At 34.5% G+C, this 14099-nt stretch overlaps 3 protein-coding genes across 15 annotated transcripts; all 3 read right to left on the minus strand.

Annotated features, from left to right (window-relative positions):
- Positions 1-866: 866 nt before the first annotated feature.
- Positions 867-3242, minus strand: LOC107961756 (COP9 signalosome complex subunit 5b). 2 transcript variants are annotated; one of them, XM_016897864.2, is made up of 6 exons: positions 2274-3238; positions 1911-2185; positions 1681-1828; positions 1537-1610; positions 1377-1454; positions 875-1301 (listed from the first exon to the last, which is right to left on the minus strand). In XM_016897864.2, the coding sequence occupies exons 1-6, from the start codon at positions 2659-2661 to the stop codon at positions 1257-1259; spliced, it is 1008 nt and encodes a 335-aa protein (XP_016753353.1). In that variant the 5' UTR covers positions 2662-3238; the 3' UTR covers positions 875-1256. The 2 variants fall into 2 exon arrangements, with proteins under 2 accessions (XP_016753354.1, XP_016753353.1); XM_016897865.2 differs by having other exon boundaries at positions 867-1454; positions 1911-2206; positions 2283-3242.
- A 622-nt stretch (positions 3243-3864) lies between these two features.
- On the minus strand, positions 3865-6687 carry LOC107961759 (uncharacterized). Of its 5 annotated transcripts, XM_016897878.2 has the most exons (4): positions 6088-6687; positions 5907-5950; positions 4694-5713; positions 3865-4065 (listed from the first exon to the last, which is right to left on the minus strand). In XM_016897878.2, exons 3-4 carry the CDS (start codon positions 5590-5592, stop codon positions 4029-4031), a joined length of 936 nt encoding a protein of 311 aa, XP_016753367.1. In that variant the 5' UTR covers positions 5593-5713; positions 5907-5950; positions 6088-6687; the 3' UTR covers positions 3865-4028. The 5 variants fall into 5 exon arrangements, with proteins under 5 accessions (XP_016753367.1, XP_016753364.1, XP_016753363.1 ...); XM_016897875.2 differs by lacking the exon at positions 5907-5950 and having other exon boundaries at positions 6384-6687; XM_016897874.2 differs by lacking the exon at positions 5907-5950 and having other exon boundaries at positions 6269-6687.
- A 179-nt stretch (positions 6688-6866) lies between these two features.
- Positions 6867-12666, minus strand: LOC107961757 (HBS1-like protein). Of its 8 annotated transcripts, none has more exons than XM_041115577.1 (11): positions 12591-12630; positions 12027-12227; positions 11771-11875; positions 11397-11549; positions 9784-10304; positions 9565-9675; positions 8999-9483; positions 8106-8274; positions 7626-7865; positions 7408-7542; positions 6867-7296 (listed from the first exon to the last, which is right to left on the minus strand). In XM_041115577.1, exons 3-11 carry the CDS (start codon positions 11862-11864, stop codon positions 7168-7170), a joined length of 2037 nt encoding a protein of 678 aa, XP_040971511.1. In that variant the 5' UTR covers positions 11865-11875; positions 12027-12227; positions 12591-12630; the 3' UTR covers positions 6867-7167. The 8 variants fall into 8 exon arrangements, with proteins under 8 accessions (XP_040971511.1, XP_040971509.1, XP_040971513.1 ...); XM_041115575.1 differs by having other exon boundaries at positions 11397-11552; XM_041115579.1 differs by having other exon boundaries at positions 11397-11628.
- Positions 12667-14099: the final 1433 nt, after the last annotated feature.

The following is a 14099-nucleotide window of genomic DNA, read 5'->3' on the forward strand; positions in this document are numbered from 1 at the left end:
AAATTAATATTTTTGTTAAAAAATTCATCCATTCCTATTATTAAAAATTAATTCTTGTACGTCAACATGAAGTACACAAAGTATGTAATATGTCACTGTTTAGTTATTTTATCATTTACATTAATTTTTAATAGTACAAATAATAAACTTTTTAATTAAAAGAACTAACTTATTTTTTATCTAATATACAAAAATTAATTTATTTATTTTTTAATAGATAAATAAAATAAAATAATTTATTTATTTATTTTAATAGATACAATAAAATAAAATCTAACTCTACCCTCAAAGTTGGGAGGTAAGAAATAAAAGGAAAGAAGGGTAGGGGTGATGATGGCAGTGCAGCAGATATGCTGTTAATAATATTAATACCCCACTTTATTCCCACTGCCACTTCCTTACAAAAGTACCGCTGCACTCCACTACTGGCTATTCCTATTGCTCTCTACTATTAGAATTCATTCAACACTATCACCGTATATTTCCTTTAACTTATTCAAAAGCTTCTTCTTTTTCTTGGAACGCCCATTTCAATTGATTTGAGCCACTGAAATAAAGGAAAAGATGAAAGATGCGAACACAGATTTTGAGGGAATATTTGCTACTAACATACATGTCATTGTCTTTCTTTTTATTGGCTTAAACTTTTCCCAAACAAAAAAAAGAGAGTTAGTTTAGTATTTAGATTAATCAGCATGAATGTTTGACATGTTTGTTTTTAGTAAAAACAAAACATATGTACTTAATTAGAAAAAAAAATTCAGATATCAAATTAAATATTAAAGTCAAATTTAGGTATTTAATTGAAAAAAAAAATTTAATATCAAATTAAACATTAAATTCAAACTCATGTGCTAAATCATGTATTAACTCTTTGGTAAATGATGTTAGTACTTTTCTTTTCTTTTTTATTAAAGAAGTAAAATTATGGTGCCTTAGCATATTAGGATGTTGAAAATATTGCAAGAAGAAATAATTGGTGGTTTGAAAAAAATTCTAATTCCAAATGGAATTAAAAAGCATTAGCAAAGCACAGAAGAGTCTGAGAAATCAATTCTAAGATGTCAACATATTCATGAAACCTACTTTTAAAAAAAAAAAGTCCAAGAATGAAAAAGCTTAGCTCCAAGATGACCACCATAACTAAGGATTTACAAAGCTATTCAGCCTGCAATCAATTTCCCTTTTTTTCTGGTTAAAAATGGGTCTCTCAAGCTGTAATCATTTCATCTTTGGCTGATAGCCTCACCAGACACCTATTTTGACTGTCTAACCGAGTTGAAAAGGATGTCTTTGATAACCTGATCATATATAACATAAAATTGAGAATCAATTTACGGCGTGCAATTTCTTTGAATCTGAAACAACTCAGTCACCTGTGACATTAAACCATGGGCTTGCTCCACTGTTATCTTTGAACTATCTCTAGTAATCTTACCAAGATGTGATTCTTCCTGGTATCTGACATTGTATATTTAGTCATTTGTCCTTGAAATAGATTGAGAGAGACGTAGAAATGACAAAGATAATACCGACCTTCTTTCGAGAGGTCCCTAGGGGACCAATACGAGAATGTGTCAAATGATTCTCTGCTTGCTCCAGCTTTTCAGCTGATGGAAATAAACAACAAAGTTGGTCACAATTTCATGTGCATATACTATGTGCACAAGAAAGAAATACCTAAATCTGAAAGTTGTCCAGCAACATAATCTCCATTGCCAAGAAGAGGTGAAGAAGAAAGGGTATTGACCCAGTACTTGTTCCATAACAAATCCAAGAGATGACAATCAAGAGAGGACTTGAAATAAGAGATATTCAAAGCATAATACTGCAAGAAAAAGACATAGTAAGTGAGAGGAGGAGCAGTCCTGGAAAAGAAGATTAAAAGTGAATGATTATATGATAACGACCTGTTTACAGTGGACGCCAAAGTCTTCGATTTTATTGAGAGGAATGGTTTGGTACTCTGAGATGGGATCATCAGTAGGTTTATAACCTTCAGGGTATGTCCTGAAAGCACCAATGTCGACTTTTCCAGAAGAAACAGTCCTGGTTGGATCAATTACAACCGCCAGGAAAGGTTCCTGAAATTGCTGGTTAAGCATTTGGGTTGAAACATCGATTCCAGAGAGCCAGCAACCGTACCCTGGATGAGAATGGTACCATCCTATGAACCAACAGAAACCATTTTCATATGTAAGACAGACAACATGTTATCATGCATGTATGGTTTTCATTGCAGGGTATGACTGACAACAAATGTTAAAAAGAAAGGAGGACCTGCTTGTTGGTCTGGGAATAATCGACCATATACTCGTAGGCATCGGCCTGAGCATTGACCCTGGTTTCAGTGCCTTCAACGGGCAAAGCAAAGGCGTCCATGACAATGATGGCATCGCCATCGGTCTTGCCTATCATGAGGCCCATGACCTCAATGGTGCCACCAGAGCGGGCGTGGATGACCATCTTGAGGAGAGCGAGGGCGGAGATCTTAACGCGTTTGAAAAAGTGGGGATCATTGGCCCAAGGCTTGGCTTTGAGGGACATGGCTTGAGCCACCTCGTCGTAGTAAAATATGAAGTCGGATGAAGGGTCAGGCGCTTCCACTGCTAGTATATTGTTCTCTAACTCCCATGTTTTCTGGGCTATTGTGGAATCCATTCTTCTGTACTTGCACTAGCACTCGCACTCGCAACTCACTGACCCAAGGCCATTCCCATGCCCATGCTTTTTCTTTTTTCTAGATATCAAACCAACCTGAAAGAAAGGGATCGAAACTGTCGCCTGTTTTAGTCCCGTTATTATCGGTTGCCCCCAAAACTTTTGGTTTTTATTGGGCTTGGCCTTTTATGTTGTACTTGCTCCTAATTATTATTGATTGCATAATCAAAATCTGACGATGCGGTGCATACAAAAGCTTTGCTCAATGACTGAAAGAAACACAAATTACCAGCAACATTGCGTTTTCAGACAAAAATTTTATGTTCGGCCCTAAAAACATTAGTTTTCGTTAATAGACTTTATAAAAAAAATATGAATATGTATCATGTTTCATCTTTAAAAATTGGACATGGAGGATGCGTTTTCATGTACTTGGCCATGTCCATTGCTTCACCTACAATATCCTGCAGCATTAACAACTTAATCAAGCCTAATATATAGGCATCAGCAATTGGCATCACATTTTTATTCACTACACGAGTGGGAATGAAAGTAAACCATAACAGTCAAATAAATCAGTGAAGTTTTGGTCAAATTAAACAGATCATCAATTTTCAATTTGATTGTCCGACTAGTTTATCTCATTTAATCAAATAAATTATTAAAAAAATCATAAAATAAAAATATTAAAAAAATAAAAATAATCGATTTTTTAACACAATTCAAACAGTTCCAAATAGTTCAGTATTCAAATTCAATACTCAAATAGTTTCCAATCTAATTCATCGATCCAACTTAAAACACACTACAAACCATTATAACAAAAAATTGGCATCTACAAAATTTATTTCTAATGTTAGGGAGCCAAAGGAAGCAAATTTTTTATCCATTTGTGGCTCACATATCTTACAAGTGTTTAGTTTTTCTTCCTAACATCTTCCACTTAAGTAAAACAAACATTTAAATAAAGAAGCATTCTTAGACCATATGTGAGATTTTTTTTTATTTTTTATTTATTTGAGCCAAAGAAGAAGAAGAAGAAAAAAGTATCTACAAATGGAAAATCGTGAGAGAAATGTGGATACCAAACACTATGTAACAACAAAAGGTCATTTTCAGGCATATTAATATAACAGTATGACTATGAGAAATAAAAAACTATGATGGCGACTTCTCACCTGGCAATTATCAACCATATACGAATAATTTAACTTTAAATTCCATTTCTTTGAAATTCAGATCTAACCACAACCATAAGAAGTTCAATCATATATTCTTTTCACATGTTTTCAAATCTAAAACTATCTGCTGGCCCTGCACCAATGTGTCTAATTTGCTTTCCACTTCTACACGATTAACGCTTCGCTTCAATTGTCAGAAAAGCGGGAGCGACGTCTTGGTGAACTGTAAAATCATGAAAAAACAGAAATTAAACTTCCGAGGAAAATAAAATCATGAAACTAGATACTGAAGTTGCGTAATCCTAACAAGCTAGGCATGTCAACATAACAACTGCGTTGCGTCAACTTCTATAGCTTTCACTGCTCACTTTTACTCATGGACGATGATGTTGAAGATGAAAGAAATCTACAACATATAACGTGGACCTATCGCTCAGTAGCCAACAGCAATGATGCATGAAAAATCGAGCTAGTTTGCATAGCATGCAGCTACACCATGCTCAGTTATGAAGCTGAAACAAATTCTATCATTTATGGTACTAGTTGCATCACAAATTTGTTTCATTCCGAACTTCTCTTTAGATACCATGGCTAACCACAGAAGCTGTTCTAATGCAGGCCAAATATCATTAATTATCTAAAAACTGTCTTTATGATTATCTTCAGGGAGACAAATGATTTCACATATAACTGTCTAGGCAGAAATCCAATAAATACCATGGGCTATGCAACGCTTTTCGACATCTGCGGCTAATGTAATGCATTTTCTTATGTGATGCTCATGAAAAACTTTAGTTAGGAAGACAATAAGTAAAGCTAGAGGTGAATAGAACAAAGAAAACATTACTGACCTCCGGTAGCCAAAGCTACCTCGGGAGGGGGCACTTCTGCTTATAAACTCATCATCAGTCTCATCTACTCTATATTCTGCATATTCTACAGAAGCCACTGAACCCTCATCAGAATTTGACAAAGCATAACTAGATCGACGATTTCCCCTTCTAGAATCAGTCACTCTTGATCTCCTTCTATTTCTAGAAATCCTCAAGTTATCAAACACCTGATATAAAATACAAGAGGTCCACCAGTTGCCCTCACCGGGGAAATCATCAAACTCATCTCCAGATTCATCTTCACCATATTCAATTACATAGTCCCCAAGAACCACCCCACGTGGGATTTCTGAATGTATAGTGCTCAAAACATCTATTATCTCAGAGGACTGCTGAAGATTTTCCCAATCAAGCTGCCGAGCAGGATCTATTCTTGAAGGACGTGCATGGGGATGCTCTAACTGAGCATGCTTCTGTAGGTCTGAGTAGGTGCCTTCGAATAAGCACTGCTCCTCCTCACAAAAACGCTTCTTCTTATCTAGAAGTAGACGAGCCTTATCAACAACAAACCATCCGGTGACTTTCCCTCTACATAAGGGGCAAGCTGGCTTGCAGTCATCTTCAGACACTGTTAGCTGAATGCTTGTTGTTGTAGAAATTGTATGAGATGTTGAAGGGCATGACATCCCATTCGCATTTTTGAATCGATCCAAACAATTTGAATGCAAGTGGTCTGTGTCACAAACAAAAGGACGGCAGCCTTTCTTGTAAGATGTGCATTGGAGGAGTACACCATTGTGGGGAACATCCAAACATATCGGGCAAATCACATCATCCCAATTGGTATTCACCACAACACCCTCCATGTAAGAAGTAGGGGATTGGAGGTTTCTTTCATAAAAAGGTTTGAACGCCATAGAGACACAGTTTGCAAGATAATCTACAAGCACATGGCACTCACCTTCCTTGTATGACAACAATCAACCAACAATAGCTTCAAAGCATCAAACAAGTACAATCAACCTGTCAACTAAAATGCTGCATATCGTAGAAGAAAACTGTAAGTTGAATTCATAGGGGTAGAAAATCCAAATGCCACAAAACAAACGCATCATAGCAATCTAGGGATTTTAAGTTGTAGATTAAGTTTATAAGCTTAAAAACAATCAACTTAATCAGATGCCTGCAATAGCATGTAAATGATCTCCTAACAGAGTGATGAAGTCGTTACCCAGATTAAAACTGTAGATGATTATTGTTTCTATTGCTCGTAAACTGAAAATAAAAAAGCAAATAAAATTGTTTAACTTTGATTCCATAATTCTATTCGTTCTAATATGAGATCATGAAAATGATTTACAATAGGGGGGGAGGGGGGGTACTAAATAAAACAATCAGACTAAGCTTCGTACCTAAAGTGTAACCAAAATCTGAATTGGGTCTTGGGAAAAAAGGAGTCGTCCATAAAGAAATGAACAAATATGGGTAGAGAAGGTGAAACTTGGAAAGAAAATCAACCAAATTTAAAGCTGTTTATTTACTTACCATATCCAAAGAAGAAAGAGACAAGTGATTAAAATTGTGGGGAGTTACCTTAATAGATGTGCGCCGGCGTGTGTGTTGTCAAATTTCCATTTGTGAAAGCAAAGGAATAAAGGAAGGCGAAGGAGTAAGGAATACGATGTAATTAAAATATGAGGGAACTTACTTACTGGCTGCTTGGAATACATACAAACGTACGTATACAAGCATAGGTTTCCATTTGAATCAATCACTTGGATTTTCTTTGGTTGACAAGTAGAGAAGAATCAACGCGTCCTGCTTGCACTGCAACTTGCAATTGTTTACTTGAAATCAACTTCCATGTTTGAAACCAATACAACTCCAAATCAATCATATAAGCTGCTGCCAGTCATCTCTTCCAGTTATAGTTTTACACATGTTTTGTATTTTGACCGGTTGCGGGATTAATTAATTTTTTTTCTTCTTTTTTTTTTTTAAAAAAAAATAGAGTTTAACCAAATCTGTGAAATTAATGAGAAATTTCAGAATAATTAAATTAAAAATTTCAAGGGAATATTAAAATTTCCAAAAATTTTGAGAAAACCATGGCCCGTCTGCCCTTGAGCAGACGTTCTGCTCAGTTAAAGAAAAAAATACTAAAACAACTCAGATCACAACCGACCACCGATTAGAATTATTTGGTTCTATTTCTTGCAAGGAGATATAAGCCAAGACGTACAGCACATTTTTCACACGTTTCTTCCAAGTCCTTGTCCTAATTTATATGTAAAGAATCAAACCACATTAAATTATTTGGTCAGACATGGAATAGGTAGGTATTAGATTAGCCGCATAAAAGGAAATCTCTCCATTGTTCACATTGATCTTGAATACTACAGGAACTCCTCTCTAACAAAGTTGGTGCTTTAAAAGCTGCCCAAGTATGTGTTTTAAGTGTGTATGAGTCTTTGACCACACTTTGGCAACTATTACTGCTCCTCCACTATTCGGGTCACGATGCCCACAGCAACCGTTCTTCCTAATGTCCTAAGAAACACCCTTCCAAGGACTTTGCATTTCGAAAACTCTTCCACGCAAATCGCTTCCTGCAAAATCACCTGAAAGAAGAAAACATGCTCAGAGGCCAATCCAGATTTTATTGAATTTATCAGGCAAATAACTGAAATAAACCAGCAACTAGCAACAACAATATCGTCCTCCTGACTTGCCTCAACAACTGCACTCTGCTTAGCAAGAATGCAGCGGGGTGCTTTCTTCGCAACTTTCCCAGTCTTTGAATCAAGTAAAGATGATATCCTTGCAACTCTTGCAGCCTCCTTTGCATGGTGTATGTGAAACTCCAACTAATTATTCCATTCAAATTATTAGATTGTTAAGATAAAAATATTAATAACAGAAAGCTAAAAAATTTAAAGACGAAACTTGCCTGAGAACCAATTAAAATTGGAGTTGCACCATCCAAAACAAGCACCTTCAACTCCAAATGTTTTGCAAATGCAATTGGAAAATCAGGATGACATAACACACCGCCAGCCATCACATGGTTTCCGTCTATTCCATTCAGGCTGACAGCTATATTATCTCCAGCCCTTCCAATTGGGCAAGCTTGGGAATCACGCTCCAAGGAACGCACGGTTGCTATAGTTGCAGATGGCATAACTAAAACCTACAGCCACATACATTGAGTTTATGGTTAAGGATGATATGCAAGTTATTCGATTGAAACTAGAAATCCATATAATTGGTAACCAAAATAAGAAGCTTGAACAGGTAAACATCAATCAGATAAAGACAGCAAGGACCAAGACAGGAAAACAAATTCAAATAACATTAGCAGCTATTTTAATAGGAGGTAGCATGTAATCTCCAGAAACTGAAAACCTCAATCACCAAGAAAATGGCATACCTTTGATCCGCTTCTTACAGCTCCAGCCTCCAACTTGCCACATGCAGACACCTGCCCCTGTGAAGGTGACTTTATAACATCACATATAGGCATAATTAGAGGCTTTGAAAACTCCCTAGTAGGAGGTTGGAAGGAATCAATCGCGTCTAACAGATTGGGTCCATGATACCTGCATTAAATTACCTTCGTTAATTCAACAAAATGTGTCCAAGGGAAGTCAGGAAGAATCTTTTGACATTTTACAGAGAGGCAGAATTGCTTATAAGTTATGATAAATTTAATTACATAATTAGCAGTGAGATGCACAACATAGGTATACATCTTACGTGATGAACATCAGAAAAAATGCCGTGTTGTAGTATAATATGAACACTTAAAGTTGTTTTAACCTAAATGAGAGTGTTAATCACTGAACCAAAGTTGCCTTTCAATAAGATCAGGGCAACAGAAACAAAAGATCAAATTGTATTTCCAAAGCAACAATACTTGACAAGCTGACTCTCTTCATAGTCAATTAAAAATATTTAAAATTTTAGAGGCCAGTGCTAGACCAATTAGCTCCAGTGTCAAGCGCGTATCTGAGTTTTGACAGTAGTCACTTGATTACTTGATTAATGCACAAAGGGCAGCCCATATCTTCTACATTGGGAGATTAAAAATAAGATAGTAGGCCATCACAAATTGAGGATAACAGGAATTGATGCAGACAAATTCAACTATATACTCAGAGGCAATAGCTATATTTATCAAGACAGATACATCAAATGACAGAAGGTTGTGCTTAGCTATTAATTGTAATTCAGAATTTGACAAATGCAACGCTACAATTGAGCAGCCAACTAATATAATCTCCAAAAGTATAGTAACTTCAAATACATGAAAGAGAAACTAACCAGGATAGTCGAAAGTTCGAAGGTGCAGACACTAAGTTCTGGTTTTCAACAGCACTCAATGGAATCCAAGAGACAGAGGAATCCTTAAAGCCACAAGAACGGAGAAATGTCCCAAGCTGTGATATTATCAAATCAAACCTTTCCTTAGAATAATCTACAGCATCCATTTTGTTAACAGCAACTATAAGTTGATCAACGCCAAAACTTCGGATGAGTTGTGCATGCTCCCTAGTCTGTCCCTTGGTGCCATCCATACCAGCTTCAAATGAACCAATAGAAGCATCTATTACAAGAATTGAAGCATCAGCTTGTGTTGCCCCAGTTATCATGTTTGGAACAAAATCTTTGTGCCCTGGGGAGTCAAGGACAACAACATGATATCTTTTTGAATCAAAATAAGCCACAGCCACAGTCATAGTAATTCCCCTTTCTCTTTCTTCAGCACTTTCATCCAATGCCCAAGCATAAGCAAAGGATCCTTTTCCCTGAATGAATATAAGTGCAAAAATAATCAGATTATGGACATGTGTTCACATAACACAAACAGAATATAGTCCTGAGATTACCTGTAATTTGGCCTCCTTTTCATATTTGTGCATTTCTTTTTGGGATATTCTTCCCAAAAGGTGAAGCAGTCTTCCAGAGAGCGTCGATTTTCCAGAATCAACATGCCCAACCTAACAGATGGAAGAGTTAAGTAATTAAATTGTGTTAAATATATATTTTTTAAAATAGAAGAAAATAAAACCTAAAATTTTAGGACCCAAACTTAATATGTAACTTACAATTGCAAGATTTAGTTGAGTCAGTGAATGTTCTGCTTTTTCAGGGAGCATCCACTTTTCAGGTTTATACTGTGCACGTGAATTTGCTCTTCCAGGGTTTGCATCATTGGAGTGCCCGGATTTAGCAGCAAAAGAAATATTTTCCAGATTACTGGTGAGACTATTTGCCTCACCTCCATTCCTTGAAGAGCTGCTATCATCCACCATAACATTTCTTTCTTTTGGCATCAATGACAATGACCTTTTCACACTAGATTGCAGATTAACTGCAACACTGCTTTCATCCACATGATCAAGCCAACCCTCTGGCACTGAAGCAGAACAGTTATCTGAAGTTCTGGAACCTGCTGGTGGACCAACTTCTATATTCTTCAAAATATTAATCTCATCTAATCTATTGTGCTTGCCTTTTTCTGTTGACAGATTTGAACTATCTGATCTCATAGAACTTACTTTAACAGCTTCATCCCTCCCAACCACAGTCGAGGAAACTCTGGAAGATTTTAAGTCAAAAATATTGGCTGCAAGTGAATGAAAGCATGGAAATAAGATGCAACAAAACTTCCACTTCGTACAACTAAAAGTTTATCCACAAGTCTCATTCGCTCTAGATCTATTTTAAAGGTTCAGAACTGTAATGCATAGACGTATGCTCTTAGAACCCTCAGAAACAAAAATGTACTACATAAAATAAAATGAGCAACTATTTAAAATGTACAGTTGAATTTGCATATGTATTCCAAGATGCAGAGAGATATAACCAAAGTGCAACATGAAGATATCATGTGATGTGCTGTACCTTACTACAAGAACTCATTCTAACACTATAACTGCGTAAAGCGCAAAAGAAATGGTTCAGAACAATGATAAAACAATCCTCTAGTTCCTTTAACACCTATATATGCAACAATTAGGGAATAATTTCATCAGGAGAAGAAATTGTTAATTCATGTAAAATTAGCGTACAAATAACAGAATAATATATTGAGCACTGGAGGCAGCATCCAACAGAATAATCCAGGGATTTTAACCAAAAAATGTTTCTATTGTTTTCGAAAGAAGTATTCTCAAATTAAAGCAACACTAGCAATAGATCTACGCCCTGTTTCAACATATGTCAAGACCTATATTGATACAAATGGATAGGACTGTAGGAAACCTATAAGCTTTATGGGATTTCAAGAAATGGTTCTAGGTATTTCCAAATGGGTGGAATTTATTGCCCTATTTCACCACAAAATCATCATTCTGTTCCCAAGTGTATTAAACACCCGATGCAGCAGTGATACAAAAAGAGACTTGGCCATAGTAGGCACACCAGAATATTTGCTTATGCCATTAATTACAGGAAGAAGATCTAATCTATAAAAGGTACCATTAATGTAAAAAAGAAACCTATAGAATATAGATGGTTAATTTTACATGGGACAACCACCCACTCGCAAGCTATCTGCTTGATAACATTCTAAAGAAAACAGAACCCTGTAGATAAAGAAAAACAAAAGAGATAAAGAACAATCTTCTCATATTGAATAAGAAGAATAGTAGCTCATTCTCCAATATTAAATGATATTAATAGAATCACCAATAGGTTAAGGGCAATTATAACAAACCTGTTCTCTTCTTATCATAGATGGAGTTATTGAGTAAAGGACCATGAAGAACCCCACAAATATCACATGATGACATGGTTTCATCATTATCATATGTACAAATGGAGCAACGCCACACACTGTGTTTGATTGTTTCTTTTTGGGAAGGTGTTTCTGCTGTTTTATGAAATAGATAGCATTCAGTTGGTAAGCAGAAAGATACATGCATAAGAGCTGTCAACCAGTTTGCTCCCTATCAAATTGAGCTAATCATCTTTCAGAGCCTTTAGCGAAATGAAGAGCAAACCAACAAGAAAAAACAAGATGACCTGATTGGCATCTGATCACAAAGTTAAGATACGGCAAGAAAAAAAGGAAAAAAAAAATCCACTCACCATTTTCATCTACTTCATATCTGTAGTCATATTCGTCGTAGTTATCATCATAATCATCATCATAATCAAGTCCATAGTTAACTTTTCGAGGCATAGTTCTAGCACCTAAAAAACAATCAGATGTTTAAATCAAAGATGGAACAAGTTGAGAAACAGAAGTTTAAGCCAAGAAAAGAGTCACGTATGCTTTAATAATTGCAGGAATTCACGAGGAACTCAAATCAAACTTTAATTGATAATAAGGTTAAAGACTTACAAGCCCAGGTAGTGACCTTAACCTAAAAATGAAAACGGCGATAACTGCAAATAGCCATACTAGAAAGAGCTTGATTCCGATACGAAGTTTAGTTTCTCTCCCACATCAATGAAACAGCAACCCAAAAACCCTTCAATTAAAAAAGCATATACACTCTTGCACTTACGTTTTGCCCCAACTACTTCAGATTTGAAAAGCTTCCTTCAATTAGAAGTAAAATAAAAATTTTAAAAAAAGAAAAGAACACTACAGATTCAAACTATCTGACATAGGTGAGGAGTGAGGTTAACATTTTTAAAGTTAAACTTAAATAAATAAATAACTAAACAGGTTCTTTTTGTTAGTGTAGGTTTTCTGAGCAATCAAACAAGGTTGAGAATGAGTTATGAAAAATCAATCTGCAAGCATTAATGATGTTTTTGTAAGAATCGCAGTCGATTACAATTTACTTGGAATTTAACTCCAATATTGTAATAGTCTGGTACTATTGTTTTCATTTAACTTAGCTTAACTCTTTTGTAGGAAAAGAAAAATAGAAGAAGAAAAAAGAAGCAAAGAAAGTACCTGAGTGAGGCCGAGGGTGAGGACGATGAAGATGGAGAATGCCTCTTTTTGTTCCTTTCTCTTCTCATTTTTATTCTTACTTGTTGGGCTAAATCATTTTTCCAGCCCAAAACGTTTCTTTGCCAAGTATAACGGAAGAGCCTACTCCAAAATGGGCCAGGCCGGCAACATGTCTCTCTCTTTTATAGTAATCTTTTGTGTTAATATATATAAATTTTTTGAACTTCACCACTTGTTTGCAATTTGTACATAACTTTTTTTAGTATTTAAATTTTAATTTTGTCAAACATTTTGATAGTATTTGAAAAATCATCTAGAATTTGAGTATGATTATTTATAATTACAATGATGATATGTTTGGGTAATTGGTGAGTCTCACTAAATTGGGTGCTATTGAAGTATCTTAATTACACTTTTCAATTTTTAAAGGAAGAGTGAGAATTTGAGTAATTACACAGATAATTACACCCAAACCCAATTACTCTATGACTTTCCAAACATTGATACATGATTTAGCTTTAAAAAATATTTTTATACAAGTTTAAGTTATAAAAATTATATTATAAGAATAAACATGTATGAACATTTGGAATAATTATGTCCAAAATTTTCTAAATTTATATTATAAATCTGAAAATGCCATATTATAAAAATTAATCATGCGCATTTTATAAATTTATAAAAAAAATTATATTAATCAAATTCTATAAAAATGTTGAAGTTATGGTAAAAAGGTATACTATTAAAAACATGTATTATAAATGTGTTATAATATAATTTTTTATAAAAAGTTAGAGGAAAAAAGTATAGAGTTACATGTTAATGCTATATATTATAAAAAGTAATATATTTATTTATAAAAAGATATTATAATTTTTTGCAATAACTTATTTATAAAAAATAACTTTATAAAGTTACAGTAAAAAGTTATATTGTTTATAAGCTATTAGACACTTTACAAATTTTTTTTGTAAATGTTATATATCATAAATTTTATATTATTTTAAACCTATTTTATTATAAAAAAGTTATAGCCTAGCATAAATTTTTCTCTAAAAAATTTACTTGAGTATTTATAATCAAAGCTATAACTTGTTTATACTATAAATCTAAATATTATGCGGTATATGATAATTGTTCAAATACAAAAAAGTTTTCTTGCACCATATCATGAGGTACAGTTCCATTTGAGAAAATGAAGTTGGAGGCAAGTACTAGAGGTCTCACAAACTCTTTAATTTTAGATATTCAAAGCTTTGAAATGTGGTTGAAATAATAATTTTTGTTCTAAAAAAATATTTTCCATATTAACATCACCTTAGTATAGCATAAAAAACAACGTCATATCGTACTAGCATGTTGCAAACTTCATAACTTTATTCGTAGACAAAGTTGGGATAATCCATACTTTGAAGAGTACATGGAAGAAGGAGATATTGATAATATTAATGATACATATTCAGATTCAGATAATGAAGAACTCGATCAAGAACAAACATATGATGACAA

The sequence above is a fragment of the Gossypium hirsutum genome, chromosome A06 (genome assembly GCF_007990345.1).
Source record: "Gossypium hirsutum isolate 1008001.06 chromosome A06, Gossypium_hirsutum_v2.1, whole genome shotgun sequence".
Lineage (NCBI taxonomy): Eukaryota > Viridiplantae > Streptophyta > Magnoliopsida > Malvales > Malvaceae > Gossypium > Gossypium hirsutum.

What these genes read in the sequence shown, in the direction of transcription:
- LOC107961756 (XM_016897865.2), bottom strand. Translation starts at nt 2,661, where the DNA reads ATGGATTCCACAATAGCCCAGAAAACATGGGAGTTAGAGAACAATATA. An exon ending in TGGACAACTTTCAGATTTAG is followed by an intron (nt 1,611 to 1,680) that starts GTATTTCTTTCT and finishes TATTTCCATCAG; the next exon opens with CTGAAAAGCTGGAGCAAGCA. An exon ending in TAGGGACCTCTCGAAAGAAG is followed by an intron (nt 1,455 to 1,536) that starts GTCGGTATTATC and finishes GTCAGATACCAG; the next exon opens with GAAGAATCACATCTTGGTAA.
- LOC107961759 (XM_016897875.2), bottom strand. Translation starts at nt 5,592, where the DNA reads ATGGCGTTCAAACCTTTTTATGAAAGAAACCTCCAATCCCCTACTTCT. An exon ending in GGTAGCTTTGGCTACCGGAG is followed by an intron (nt 4,066 to 4,693) that starts GTCAGTAATGTT and finishes ATGATTTTACAG; the next exon opens with TTCACCAAGACGTCGCTCCC.
- LOC107961757 (XM_041115576.1), bottom strand. Translation starts at nt 11,864, where the DNA reads ATGCCTCGAAAAGTTAACTATGGACTTGATTATGATGATGATTATGAT. An exon ending in CTCAACTAAATCTTGCAATT is followed by an intron (nt 9,676 to 9,783) that starts GTAAGTTACATA and finishes TCCATCTGTTAG; the next exon opens with GTTGGGCATGTTGATTCTGG. An exon ending in AAAAGGAGGCCAAATTACAG is followed by an intron (nt 9,484 to 9,564) that starts GTAATCTCAGGA and finishes ATATTCATTCAG; the next exon opens with GGAAAAGGATCCTTTGCTTA.